General features: G+C 37.6%; 1 protein-coding gene across 5 annotated transcripts in view; it reads left to right on the top strand.

Annotated features, from left to right (window-relative positions):
• MDFIC (MyoD family inhibitor domain containing) overlaps positions 1 to 15,450 on the top strand; it is a 75,826-nt gene that overhangs the window by 43,120 nt on the left and 17,256 nt on the right. For 4 of the 5 annotated variants that reach the window (XM_030549048.1, XM_030549051.1, XM_030549052.1 and 1 more), the window contains one exon: positions 8,246 to 8,521. In XM_030549048.1, coding sequence (XP_030404908.1) covers positions 8,246 to 8,521 — 276 coding nt within the window. Of the gene's footprint in view, positions 1 to 8,245; positions 8,522 to 8,914; positions 9,149 to 15,450 lie in introns of those variants that run through there. The other variant, XM_030549050.1, reaches the window with a different exon arrangement.

The raw sequence follows: 15,450 nt of genomic DNA on the forward strand, positions 1-15,450 counted from the left end.
ATAACTGCCTTCTTTTGGATATATCAAAGAATCATTTGAACAAGTTCCTGCTGCCCTTCAAAGGAGGTGCAGGATCCTGCAGTACTTCCAGAGGAAGTGCTATAGGCATGCATACACATATTTGAGAATAACTCTGGCATCTGAAGAACTGGTTCCAAGTGAGTGAGGAAATGAAGTTCCACAAAAGGTTCAAAATGGAATGGGAACCAGGGTGGATCAATTTAAATAAAAGTAATTTAAATAACTGATTTTAATCATGATTTAAATTGGTAACCAGGAAACCTAGATTTAAATTGTCAATTTTAGTCCTGTTTTACATTTGTACTTTTTAGTTATAGCTCTTAAGAAAGATAATGATTGGTATAATCTGGTATTGCCCTGTATCAATACACATTGATTAAATAAATTCGATATCTTAACACACATTCAGATTCTTAATTTTTATGGTTTTTATTGTTAGGAAATGGTGACTAGCACATTTCTTATTTACTAGAATTTTTTGTTTTTTACTCATGATTTGGGTCAGACTGCATTTGGATAGAAATTTTGAATTCAATTAAAATGCACAAAACAGTATTTTAAATTTGTTTGTATAAGCGAAATGAAACTACCTTTAAAGGTGCCAGATATATAAGGGGAAAATCAAGTTTTTATGAAGACATGTTTTGCATATAAAACAACCTGATTTATTAAACAAAGGAAACATTATCTCTAGTTAGTGAATTTAATGGACATGGTGACCATTCAGACTTTAGACTTAGTAGATCTTATCCTCTCACACGTAGTTTTGATTCATAGATTGGAAGAGGAAAGCAAGATTTCCTGCCTTTTCCCCACCCCCTTCCCCCCCAACTCTGTTGATTTCTCAACTTTGAATAAGCTAGTCATTGAACTGAACTAGCTGAATGAACTGAACTGCAGTTAATGTTCTCCCTGCACCTACAGAAGAGAATACTTCTGTCAAAAGCTAGTTTAGCACTTCAACAGACTGATTCCAGATGGTTAGCCAGTGACTTCCACCAGTTCAATGGTTTGACTTTCTTTAAAATTTCAAGTACCCAGCAAGTACTTGTACTGCTTGATACTGTTTTTTATATTTACTTTAAATTATTGTAATAGATTATAAGGAGCTTAGGTCTTAACATAGGTTGTCAATTTCAGATTTAATTGTAAGTGGGTTTATTTTTAAAAAGAAAAATGTATTTAATGTAAATAAAATTTGATTTTTAAATAATTTTTTTAAATATTTTATCCAGCCTGATGGGAACAGCTTTGTGACACCTTTTCACCTCTCAGATTTGCACACAATTGCCAAAGGCTCGTCTCTCTCTCCCCAGGTTGAAAACTGATGTTTATAAAATTTATTTTTCCCCTCCTATTATGTTTGGTGTTCTGTGGATGTGTTTTCTGACACATTCTAACAAACTGTTCTCAGTGTGGGTCTTGTAAAACTTCTACCAGCAATTTCACTAAAGTATTTTCTTTACAAAGAAATCCTGTTTCATAGTAATATATTGTATTCATTTTGAAGATGCTTCTTGTAAAACATGAAGACATTTCTAAAAAAAAATGGTTGATGCTGTTAGTTGGTACTTTGTTTTCCTTTTAAAGTCAGCATGGTATAAAAAATTCAGTGTGAAAAATTGATTTTAAAAGATAGATTGTACCTTGATGGTACCTTATTATTTAGTTAATGTATGCTTTCTTTGATACAGAAGGTGCAATATATGCTATTTATTTCCTAGAAAATATTCAAAAATAATTGCTGACAAAAGCCACTTCACAGGTTGACTCAAAGGGTTCGTCTTGTAATCTGAATATTAATATTCTAGATAGCTATGCAGAGCTACCTATTGATGTAGTTTGAAGATTCATGTAGAGGCTAGTAAGGATTTTAGTTTAAAAGGAGAAGGAGGGGAAACTACTCAGGTCTTTGAGTCCTACAAGCTTTACTAAAATGATATGCTCATGGAAGGTATGAACACAGTCAATTTGTAATTTTTAAAATATAAGCTTTTGTGCAACAGTCATTTGGAATGTTGCCTTTTACATCAAGATTTTCTTAGAAGCAGTTGTACAGTCATCTTAGTTTTACTTTAAATAGAGACAATTACAGTTGTGGGATTTTTTTTTTTAATAATCCATGGTTAGTTGCAATGTGTTTTTTCTCAAGACCAGATTTGTGTCATGAAGATGAGTAGACTAGAAACTAGGGGTCTGACTTTTCACTGCTTTGCTGTTTGTCTTTGTCATTTCAGCCTGTGCACAGTGGGTGTATACAGTTACCATACAAAGCAGTGGAGAGCCAGTCCTTTGATGTTAGTGGACCAAAGCAGGACCTTCCTGTCTCCAAAAAGATGATTTCCCCACTTGCTGCATTTAAAGTAGGGAGAAAAACAAGTGACAAGTACATTTTTGAATTGCAATAGTCCTTCATATTTTCTCAGTACCCTCCAGAAGACATCATTTTTTCTTAAAGAATACATTGCAGAAATCAGATCTCTTAGTGTATCTACATTACTTTTTTTTACATTACACCTATACCCGATATAACGTGACCCAATATAACACGAATTCGGATATAACGCGGTAAAGCAGCGCTCCGGGGGGCGGGGCTACACACCGGCGGATCAAAGCAAGTTCAATATAATGCAGTTTCCCCTATAGTGCGGTAAGATTTTTTTGGCTCCCGAGGACAGCGTTATATCAGGGTAGAGGTGTATTTAAAAAATGTTGCTCTTATGAGTATTGTGGTGCCATGTCCTGAACCACCACATAGTGTTGAATCTTCTTTCTGGATAATAATCCAATGACTCAGTTAATAAATTGGAGGACACTTTTCCTTAGATGGGCTGCTTGGTAAACTCCACATTGTGTTGCCAGCCTTGGAGTTGTTTTGAAACGTAATTAGGCTGCTAATGCGTGGTCTCAGGTTTTCTTTCCCCTGATGTTTGACGTCATTTGACTCCCTTCAGCTCTGAGGAATTTTGTGTAATCTACGTATATATTAGTAAAAAAGTTTGTGTAGAATCCCAAATGTCTTTACACAGATCTTTTTATGCTAAAAAAGGGAATTTCACTATGTTTGCATATATTTTCTCTTTAGATGAATAAAGGTTTAGTCACAGGTACAATAAATGTATATTGTAGTTTTCTAAATCTATCCAAATCATTACAAAAGTCATATTCTTTGTGTATAGGGGTATGTGTTTATAGGTATATTCAAGTAAGCTTTTTTTGTGACCTTGACAACTGGCTTGCATTCAAAATCTGAATAAGAACGCAAATAATCACTTCAAAATTATCAAAAGCATAGTAAATGGTCAAATACTGGAATACTTTGTTACCATTTACTCACTTTACAATTAAATTATTATATAAAGTTGGTTAAATAACACAGTTACTGTATTAAGGCCCACTTTGTAAAGAGCCTCCTGACAGGGCAGCAGTGAAACACACTAATAGATTATATGTTATAGCAATATATTGCCTTTTTTATTGCTTTTCCACAGACAGCAGATTCATGTACAGTTATTCCTAGCTACATTATCTACAAGTTTTCTATCAAGAGATTCACTCTATTGAATCATTAATCCAGTATTTATCATTCTTATTGAAAATTCACTAGCGTTAGCACTGTATAAAATATTGATCTAAATTTACTGGTTTTGCTATACATTGAAAACATTTTAACCTAAAAAGCATAGTATTTCTTAGGACATTTGAAACTATTCATTGTGGATAATTAAAATTACAATATTTCTGTGTTGTGCAAGGAAATGTTTTTTCCTCTTTCTCCCCCCGCCCCAATGCCTTTAACATATAGTAGGTGACCAGTGCAGTGCCATTCTGATTTTAAGATACTGAATGTTCATATACCTGGTATTTGAAATTTTAATGTGTATTGCATTAGTTACTGAATATCAAGAATAAAATTTTTGCTCATACATAGAGTATAAAATGAGGTCTTTTGTAGTAGCATGCGGCCTGTTTAGAATGATATAACAGACGCTGAATGTTCACATATCAAACAAAATGCCATCTTTCTGTAGAAAAGAGGTGTCAAAAAGTTTCTTTGTACCTTTAACGCATGTGATTATGTAGTACAAAATGCAGAGTTTGTAAAATTTCTTGAATATACAGGCAAAAAATGAATAATTCAAAACAACTCATGAGTTCTATATTCTATTGTATCTTTTATAACGCAGGCAGAAGATAGCATTGTGTTCCCAGTAGAGCTGAATTTGCACAAGTTACACCTCTGAAAGTGCCAGATGGTCTATGGTCTACTTTTGAGAGCTGTCACATATGTAAAGATTTGAAAAAAGAAAGACAGCTGAATGAGAGCTGTGGATCATTAAAGGGAGAGTGAGGGTCCCTGGGTATCACTGTGTTTTAAGAAGCATTGTGTCATTTCCCATATTACGTTTTTTTTTTTAAGATATACACAACCTTTTTTTTAAAAAAGGTAAAATATTTCTGTTTTAAACCAAATGATTGTGGCTTAATCTTAGAACTGTCAAGTGCTTTTGTTCTTTATGCTGGAATGCAGTCCTATGGTTCCTAATTGGTTTCAAGTGTATTTTAACCATAAGATTCAAGTCTCCCTGGTGAAAAATTATCAATAAAGTTAAAATAAATTTAAATTGAGAACTAATACATTTGGGGGTTTTATTCAGATTTGACCTACATATCATATGTGAATACTGTAAAGCCAGTCAGCTAAAAAATTGTATGTTAATGTTAAAAGGCTTAAGTAAGGGTACTTTGAGAACAGAATTATTAAAAAAAAACCTTAGTAAAAATAATAATAAAATAAAGCTAAAACAAATAACTGAGTATAGCTTAGTTACCTCAAGACTTCCCATTCACCCAGAAATTGACAGAAACAGACATAATTTTGAAGATTGGATAATTTGTCAAGTTATTGTATTGTAGTAAAGCTCCAAACATGCACAAACAATTGTAAGCCACCACCAATTTAGCTAGCTTGGAAAAGGTCAGAACTGTCAATTTTAGTAATTTTGTGTCTAGACACACAGAATTCTTACCCTCTTCCCTTGTTTTCATCTATTGAGGAAGGTTGCCCACTCCCTCAGCAACCTTAGGCTATTGGTGTGCTGCTGTAACACTTGGTAGCATTGCATTCTAAGCAAAATACTTACCAGCAGAATTTGAGTGGGCAAAGCAAGTTTAGTTTCCTCTGAGATCTGGAAAGGATCACTTCAGTTTTCCTAATTATATACATTAGAGATGGAAAAGAACTATTGGGACATAATGCTTCTAGTTAGAGCAACTAGAAATTGAGAAGTAGGAATTCTATTTCTTACTTTGCTAATAGTTTGCTGTGGGACCATGAGCAAGCCATTTAACATGTGTTTCTGTTTCCCCATTTTCAAAATAGAACCAATATAATTGGATAGTGGTTTGAGACCATTGGATGAACTTAGCCATATATGTGTACAGTTTTACTATTATGTAGGTGAAATTTATGTAGATTGTTCCCTAAAGTATATTTGTAATTCCCTGTCTAATCCTGTTTCAGATGGGTTCTTTCCAAGTTTTCCTTTCCCCAAAAATTGTTTCTAGACCTTTTTATAGTTACGGAGACAAGTTTTCAGTGTTAACAGAGTGTATAACAAGACTCTCCAGAGTCTGTAGAGAAGACAGCCTAAGTGCTTGTGCCGTTGTTCCTAGATCTTCCAAGTTTCAAAACACGAGTCAATTTCAGTATTTTTATTCCAAACCTGCAGGCAACAGTGAAATGGTCAGGAATGAGGCCCGTTTCAAGCTGATGCACTTGGCAAAGCTATTAGAGGAAGAAGTAACCAATAAACAAAGGCAGGGTGATTGGTAGAATAATAGAGCCTTCTTTGTCTCCATCCCCACTCTCTCTCCATTGCTGCACCGACCAGGAAGCAGGCAACATGTACAGTAATGAAGGCCTGCCAACTCGACCATCAGGCAGATTCTGGAGATGAGGGGGAAAAGAGAGAGAGAAGCTGCTTGTCTCTTATCTGGAGAAGAGCTCTGTGTAAGCTCAAAAGCTTATCTCTCTCACCAGCAGAAGATAGTCCAGAAAAAAGGTACTACCTCATCTTGTCTTTCTAATATTCTTGAACCAACATGGCTACAACACTGCAGACCTTTTCCCTTACAGCAGTGTGGGTGATTGGGTTTCAGATATATTAGATATACTAAATGAAGTCTGATACAAAATGGAGACTCCAAGCTGGGGACAAAACCTTGTGGCTCCTCTCCTGAATGAAAAGAGGACAGGGAGCTGATCTTCTCACCTGGCAGTGTCCCTGGAGCTCTCCACGGTGTGCATGTGAACCTGTCACCCTCTGAATTTTTGGTCTGCTCAGTCTTAGTAGGGTTAGACCTCCAGGTAGTATTTTAGTGTCTGGTAAATTTTTTAAGTCATGATCTAAAGGACCAAGAAAGGGGAGATAGTTAAGTAATAGGAACAATTCCACTGTTTTCTATCATTGAAGCTTTGATCTTGAGTCAGCATAGTGAGGCAGGCATATGTCGGAGATAGGCAGAAACATTCTGAAAAATGGGAAATGTATTTGTAAAGAGAAGGGAGAAAGTAAACCACTACCCCTCTTTTTTTAAATCGCCCTAGCAATGTTCACTTATCTATAGTAGCTTCATTTGGGATTACTATGGAGGAAAACATCATCTGGTTCAGGGGCACATTAAAATTATTCCCTGATTTCAATCTGTATGTTTTAGTATAATCTAATTGCAATTAGATGAAATGTTAATAAGAAATCTGATGTTGTGATTCATTAAATGCAAAATGGCTGATTTGGTGCCTGAGTGAGATTTAATCTGGAAAAGACTGAGTCAGTGTCAGTATAGGGGAAGCACCTAGAAGACCTATATTAGATAAAAGGAACCTGTCCACTCTTTGTTATGCAAGATTGGAATTTAGAGGTGTTTTAGATTCTGCAGTGCTCATGTATGTGCATTTGTGGCCTCAAGCTGGTGCTTTGTACATGATCAAACCTCATTATGTCACTGTAATATGACTTCACCCATTTTAAAACTCCATAGGTATCAATTTTTTAAGGTAATGTGACTAGTTCACACTAGGGACTAATATTTCTATTTAAAAACACAAACATTTTTAAAATTAGGAGCATAAAAAGCATATTTAAAAACCCTAACTGCTCTTTTCCTTACATATAAACTTAAAAATCCTTGGCATAGATATTGTCCACAAATATTTTCTGCTGCTTTGAGATATTGTATGTCAAGTTTTAGACCAGAGAGAATTTTTAATCGGTGATAGACATCCTATTAGTAGGACTTTTATAACAAGTATTTGAATAATCTTAACCAGAGCATTGTGAATTTGTGTTAGTTTGTCCTAGACACAGTTTAGGCAACTGTTCTTTTGAAGGTTTAAATTTGTATCAGTTAGAATTTGAATTGATCCATTACAAACATTTTTTAAATTGTGACTTTGAATTGGGAGGATCTGGTTTTTAGCATGGGCTGTTGGTTGCCAGACAGATCAGTTGGCATATTGCTTTTGAAAATGCTGCGCCTGTAAGTTGAACCAACTGCCCCACTCCCCAAAGTCTGTGCTTTAGTCCTTCCCAAGAAACATTGGCCTTCACGGGTTTCAGCTCAGAATTTTGCTGTCTGTCTATCCTCCCTTTCCTTGTCATCTGGGATATTTCGAACAGCCTAGCTGCCTTCCTCCTATTTCACTTCTGTACTGTCATGCTTGTATACTCTCATTCATTCCCCTGCTCTCCTTCCTTTCCTCTTCTGTCTCATTTGCCCCATTATCTTCCAATATCCTTTTTACTGTTACCACATTCTAATACCTTTTCTTTCCATTCCTGTATCTTCCTTCCCTTTTTTCAGCTTCCTGTTCTCCCTCTCTTCCCATTTCTTTCCATCTGCCCAGGTCTTCTCTCCTTTCTTCTCTGTTCTTCCTGCTGTTTCCCTCTAACGCATGCTGAATTGTAAACTGTTCAGGGTAAGGACCATGTCTTATTTTTGACTTTGTAAGTGTCATATATTTATGGCATTATATGAATGTTTAAATTGCACTAATCTCCATAATTTTTAGTCTAGAAATTTTTTTTTTCATTTACTTACTTTTCCACTTTCTCTCTGGTCGCTGAATAAAGGCAATAAATAGCTATGTCCCCAGTCAGGTCTTAGTCTTTTCAGATACCAGTTGACAATTATATTAACTCTTTCTCTTTTTGGTTTTAAGCACAACCTCAACACTTTCCTCAGCCAAATACTTCAGCATTGGAAAAGAGCGAGGAAGAAACTGGCAAGATACAGAATGGTCATGCAGGTCTGAGTAATGGAAATGGAATTCACAACGGGGTCAAACATGTAGCTACAGATAACAGAAAATGTTCAGTTCCTGTTTCACAAAAAATGCACAGAAAAATTCAGTCCAGCTTGTCCGTCAACAGTGATAGCAGCAAGAAAAGTAAAATAAGCTCTGCATATTCTCAAAAACCTGGTTCTTCTCCTGAAGGTAAGATGAAATTCTTATTATAAAAACAAACAAACAAACAAAAACAAAAAACCCCCACACCAGATCAAACACAGACTAACCAAAACCCATTTTCTCTCATAATTACACAATCAACTAAAAATAATTGAAGAGCATGGCTCATGCTTGAGAAGCAAATAGAAAAAATTATGATAAAGCACAAGTTACTTCCCCAAAGGAAAATATTAAGTATTTGAAGGAAATTGAAGTAATAGTTGATTTCCTGCTTTCAAACATTTCTCTACCATAGCTGAATGATAATTTCAGACTGAATAGTTGCAATTCTAAATTGGCAATGTCCTCACAAATACACCACAAATGGTGTACAAGCATTGGTTTGGGAGATTAGTAAACATTTAATTCCTGTAATGGCAGATTTTCCCAGGGCAAGATTTGTTGCTGAAAATGTGCTGTTAGCAGATTTCCTGAGTTCCTGTGTGATCTGAACATCAGAAGTTAAAATTGGACCATTGTTTTATTTTGATTTACTTATTTATTTATCATGCATCTCACTATATTTAGTCTGTAAATAATTTGCATGGAACAATTGCTTCTTACCCTCTCTTCCCTATGCACAGCTTAAATAAATAAAAGTAAATTTTTTCCTTATGTTTAGCTGTGTTTATTTTTCACTGCCCACAATTACTCTAATGGCCCCAGGTTCCTGAGCCCATTTTCAATTCACTGCCTTTCCATTAGTATTAATATACTCAAAGCTTTTCTGCCTGTTATAGCAGGAGCTACGCTAGAAGCTCTTAGTTTTATTGATGTTGAAGCAGACTTTCGTGCACTGTTGTGGGGAGGAAGTTGGAACAGGCTTAAGCAGTCTGGGAACACAGGTAAAAACACAGAATCGTAGGGGACAGGGACTGGGGGGTCATTTTGTTCAGAGACATGGAGACTCTCATTCTGGATGGGAGGAGAGGAGGCATAAGGAGGATTAAGGAGAAGAGGATCAGAAAATATGTACATATCAGGCCTAAACCAAAGCCTGTTACAGCTGTGGAATGATTCCCTTTGACTTCAGTGGCCTTTCCTTTTGAGTGAACATGTGTAATTACTTCAGGGGTAGAGTCACTTATACTGGTACTGTGGGGCTCATTCTGGTTACTGTGAATTTATTTTCATATGATATTTTCATATGATATTTTCAACTACCTGCTGCTATTCTCTGGTTACCCTCTCATTCTTTTCAAATTTACTGCCAAATGCACTGTCTTTTGCTTTGCTAGACCCCTCTACTGCTTTATTTCATTTTAAATCCACTTCACCTCCCTACCCAATATTTTCCTCATACTCATTTTTCATATTGTCTTTTTATGTGGCTCACATGGACTGAACATTTGCCGAGTTTAGAAAATTCAGACTCTTAAAAGGATGTTTTAGTATTCCTAAAAACTGGTGCTCCTGTTGGTGGGTAGGGAAAAGTGTACAGTGTGAATTTGTAAGACTGTAACTGCTACTTAAGTAAATCACATTACTGGCAAAAAATGAATCATGACTGGTGTTCAGGGGAAAACTGACTGCTAAGAGAGGCAGGTAGAACTAAAATTCCAATTCAAGATTTAATGTCAATCATGGGACTAAAAGCCACGGTCATATTGGCACAATAACAAGTACCCTTTATTGACAACTTCAGCAAAGATGGAATGAGGTTAGATTCTCTTATCCCTGGCGGTGGTAACCCTGAGTCAATGTTGAGGCACATTCACAGTGCACATGAGGAAGTTTGCTCTACTTCTGCCTGTGCTGTATAATTCCAGAATTACTACTGTTTGAAAGTCAACACATTGATACAAGTGAAGAAACTGACTCACCACTTATAAACATAGAGGGTGTCAATTTTTTGTTCAGTTTGACACCCCCAGGTTGCTTTTCAGAGATGCTAAACACCTGAGGCCACGTCCACACTACAGAGTAAAATCGAAATTAATAAAATCGATTTTATAAAACAGGTTTTATAAAATCGATTTTACGCGTCCACACTAGGGCACATTACTTCGGTGGTGTGCGTCCATGGTCCCAGGCTACCATCGATTTCCGGAGCGGTGCACTCTGGGTAGCTCAGTAAAAGAATGGGACCAATAACTTCGATTTCCGTCCACACTAACCCTAAATCGATATAGTAATATCGATTTTAGGGTTACTCCTCTCGTTGAGCAGGAGTACAGAAATCGATTTTAAGACCCCTTAAAATCGATTTTAAGTGCCTTGTAGTGTGGATGGGTACAGCGTTAAATCGATTTAACGCTGTAGTGTGGACCAGGCCTAAGTCTCCACTTACCTATTTAAGATTGTGAATGCACTTATCCTCTCTGAAAACCAGGTTCAATGTGTCTCAAATTGGGCACTCAAATTAGTGGATATTTAATATGCAAAAAAAACCCAACGTGCATGCAGTTGTTCTTTTAACTACCCACGTTTGCAGGAAGTCATTGGCATAGCTGAGAACATAACCAGGAAATCCTTTCTCTCAATTCTGTCTTCAACAGCTAATTGTAAATCTTCAAAATAAAATGGGCAGAAGTATTACTTTTTTTTAATTTAACACTAAACAACAGCAATTCAGGCCCTGAAATGTCTTTTGAAGTATTGAACAAGAGTCCTATGTGCAGACACAACTTCTCAGTAACTTAATTCTCTTTTCAAAATCAATTACAAAGCAAAATAAACCCTTCAGATGTGTGTTTAAATTGAGTCCTATTTTCCCTCCAGTCATTGTGCTCCCATTTCCTGGCCCAAATGAAACTTCAGGGGATTCCCTGTAGATTTGCTGCTTTGTAGTTCAACATAGACCCTGAATACACTGTAAACACATAGAGCATGGAAAGTTTCAATAATGACACATACTGTTCTGTGTATGCTTAGAAATGACACTGTATAGTTAGGCCTTTGTGCAAACTGCACAATCCAATCCTGTGCAGAGGTGGCACAGAGCAACACTGCCTGTGGGGCAGCACCAAAGAGATCCTGCCTCAGCTATGTACAGTCTGTCCTGGGGAAATCAGTAGTAAAGGAAGTCCTGTCAGCCTTTTTTTTTTTTCCCCTAAACACTCCCAAGTCAACTGAACAGATCAAATAGAAGTGTCCTCCCGCTTGCCCTTTGCTTCCTCTATTGTTTACTCCCCAGGGGGAGCAGGGGGCAAGCAGGAGGACCCTTCTGTATGATCCATTCGGTGGACTTCGAGTGTTCTTTAAAAAAAGGAGGGGGGCAGAGAGGGCTAATTTTTACTCCTCTTAGTTGTCGGGATCTCCCAAGTTACTTTGGGCTTAAACTAATGAGCTAAGTCCTACCTGATAGGGCTTAAAATATAAAGTAATTGTTCATATGTGAAAACGTATCTATATGATATATAAAAATTACTGCAGAACTGTTAGCAGGTACTTTACTGTTTTCATTGTTTGAGTCATTCTGCTTGATACAGTTGTTGCTTCACTTCATGTCACCATTGATAAATTGAGGTAATTTCTTACTCAAGTCCCGTAAATTAAAAATACAGTACACTCCCTATATAGTCACGTATAATACTATCATGTATAATCTCTAGATACAGAATTATCCAACAGCTGAAATTAGACATGTTTAATTTGGTGCTTAATACTATGGTTTTTGGAGGTGGGAACATTTGTATTGGCTCTGTATAGTATGATCTAAGACAGCTGCTGAAATTGTTGCTCAGGTTCACCTGTTTTCAGTTTGAATGCAGCATAGCTTTATTGTGTTGTAATTAAACTGTATGGAGGTATCAGGTGGTGAATACACATCTGTGAAAAATGTTTCTTTTCTCTTCCATAACTTGGTTTATTCTGCATTGTGATCCTATAGTGGACACTTCTGCATCTTTGTCAAAAAATAGGATAAACCTGCTGGCAACTTTTTCAGCACTTGAATAGTTTATTCTGCTGGAAGTAGAGGTGGAGTTCTGGACACTGTTGATGATGTTTGTATTAAGTCCTTATTATGCAGGAAATATTCATCTTGCCCTCTCATCACTCATTTTGTTGATTAAACCCGCAAGTGGACACACTGGTACTGGTCATCTGAAATAATGCACAGGGAATAAATCACCACTTCAGAAAAGAACATTTATCGAGAGCAGTGGTTCTCAACTTTATTTGATCATGCTCCCCTGCTGTGTGAAGGCAGAGCTGAGAGTGGTGGCTGCTGGCCGGGCACTCAGCTCTGAAAGCAGCACCCCAGCCAGCAGCAGTGGAGAAGCAAGGGTAGCAAGGAAAGCAATTTCAGCACTGCGGCTGGCAGTGGCACTGCCTTCAGAGCTGAGCACCAGGCCAACAACCTCTGCTGTGCCTTCAGAGCTGGGTGCCCATCCCGCAGCCGCTGCTTTTGAGCTGCCCAGCTCTGAAGGCAGTTATGAAAATGTTACTCTTTCGTAACTTCTTATAGAAGGCTAGTTTGCTTATGATTAATCAAATGCATGTTCAATCTACTTTAACTATATTCAAAGTAACAAATATAGTAAAACATACAATTATATAGGTTCACATTCCTCAGTGCTGTAACTAACATTGTACATTTATACACCTAGCAGTGGGGTGCACAAATTTTGAGCATAGTTTCTAAAACCTTTTCATATTGTGAACCATATCTTTCCTAACAAAGATATTGTCTTGTGAACACCCCCTTCTCTCTTCTGCGCAGTTGACAATCATGTCACAATGATAGCAATCGTTTACATAGAAAAGTAACGTTAGGAAATGTTTGTCAGGTCAAGCATATAAGGCCCGGCTACTGGTATCACATATCCAGTACAACCTGCCATGCATTTGAGTGCTTGGCGATGCGTGGGAGTATGCCAGCTACCTATTGGAATGAAAAGCAATGTCCAAAAACGTCCATCTGGTGCTGCTGTCTTGCCACTAGTTCTTGGTTGAACAAAGCCTGAACCAAATCCCTTATGGAGAAAACATCAAGAGGCTGGTACTCAGCCATGCCCTCTGGCATCTCCTGCAACTGTGCTGCCTTCGAAACATCTTGGGCCTAGTCAGTACTATGGAGAGGAGAGCTCTGGTTCCAAGTGTTAGTCTTCTTCTTTGTTTTATTTCTGCCTAGGTATACACACTGAAGGTTCAATGGATGCCCTCTTCAAACTTGCTTGTTAGAATGTGAGGACAATGTGCATGGGCATGTCAGACAATCTAAAGGAGGTCATTGACTCTAGGAAATTATGCTGTCTTTGACAGAGAGCTGGAGAAGCTTGGAATCAACATAGCTGCTTTCTCTGAAATCAGACTAGCTAACACAAGATGCATGACACCTTTTTCTGGCATGGAAAAAGCAAACAAGATCACTGTGAACATGGAGTGGGCGTTGCAGTCAAAAACTCATTAGAACCCACAGTCAAATGTGCCCTTGCAGCATCAGAACGTATCATATCACTAAAACCATCTATCAGGATGGCTTTGCCAACACCATTAATACAGGAAATGTTGGTTTAATCAATTGTAGTTACTTAGCCTGCAGAAAGAGTGTGTGCATGAGTGACAGGGATGGCACAGGAGTGGTATAATATGCAGGAGTGGAAATGGCAGGGGGAAGAGGACAGATGTGGCTGATAAGAAGGGCTCATATAAAGGGGGGGAAAATATCACATTAGCAAGGATAAATGGAGGAAACTCAAAAAGGGATCAAGGTTGGAGTTCGTTGAAAGGGAGTAAAAATGAGTCAGAGAGATGAGCCCAGGGAACCCCAAGAGCAGAGGAAGAGGCCCCGGTGAGCTTTAGGAAGATAAAAATCCGAATGAACCATGCACTGGGAAGAATGCAAAGATAATTTAAATAATAGTAATGACAGAAAATGAGTTATTAATGAAAGTACAGTAATAGTTTTCACAAGGTGTACAACTTCCAAGGAGGAAGTGAACTGGAGACAGGGTTTCTCTTGTGGGAGTTAAGTGGAGATTTTAAATCCTAAGGTATTGGCGTGGGCCATGGGGAAGAGGAAAGTATTGTTTTACAGAAATCACAGCACAATAGATTGAGCCTTGTAAAATTCCATATTTCCACAGCAACAGGATGAAAGAAATTGGATGGTGTGGTATACTCTCCCCTCACTCCGTGTTATTTAAGAATTCTTTTTATATAAAGGCAGGAGACAATTATAGCTGGGCTACTGGGTTTATGATGTGCTGAATATGTCTTTCAGAGTACATTAATCTGTTCATGCCAGGTAGTCCATCAGTTCACTACCAAATCTAATATCTGTGGACAAAACCTTACACTTACATGATGGTGCTTTGGAGCAGCACAGAAGGGTGAAGACCCATATTGACTACTCACCCAGAACAAGGTCCATCAGTCAAGGAAGAAGGGGATGGAGGTGTCCACTACAGGGCATACTTCACTGATCACTAGAAAAGAAGCAGCATGCAGCACCTGTTAGCATGTGCTCCAGACCTCAGTATATCCAGTAGAAAGCTAAAGCCAACACCTTCCCGCACCTCACTCTACCCAACAGACCACATCTTCTCATAGAGAAGTTTGACACTACTGCTGGCGCTCTCTGAAGTGCTAAATTGAGATCCTGCCCTGGTGCCAGCAAAGGGGAAAACATCTCATAGTCCTTTTCACTAACCATTCCACCTCTGAATGCACTGATACTGCAATAGGCCAGAGTCTGTCCCTGTGATTTTAGGAGTTGCTATTCAGCCTGCTCAACACAATGTGACCATGCAGTTCAGTAGAAATAGTAGAAACCTTTAAATTTTGCTATTTTAAAGAATTAGATAACGTATCTTTGGGACAGCTTGTTAGAATATGCAATTTAGAAATACTTTCACATCCAGACTTAAGGGCATAAATGTACTCACTATTCCTGTACTTACTTTGCATCCATTATTAATTCATGCTGTCCCTGAAGAAACCATGCTTTACTCCATACCATCCCCTCAGGG

Source organism: Gopherus evgoodei, chromosome 1 (genome assembly GCF_007399415.2).
Source record: "Gopherus evgoodei ecotype Sinaloan lineage chromosome 1, rGopEvg1_v1.p, whole genome shotgun sequence".
NCBI classification, from domain to species: Eukaryota; Metazoa; Chordata; order Testudines; family Testudinidae; genus Gopherus; species Gopherus evgoodei.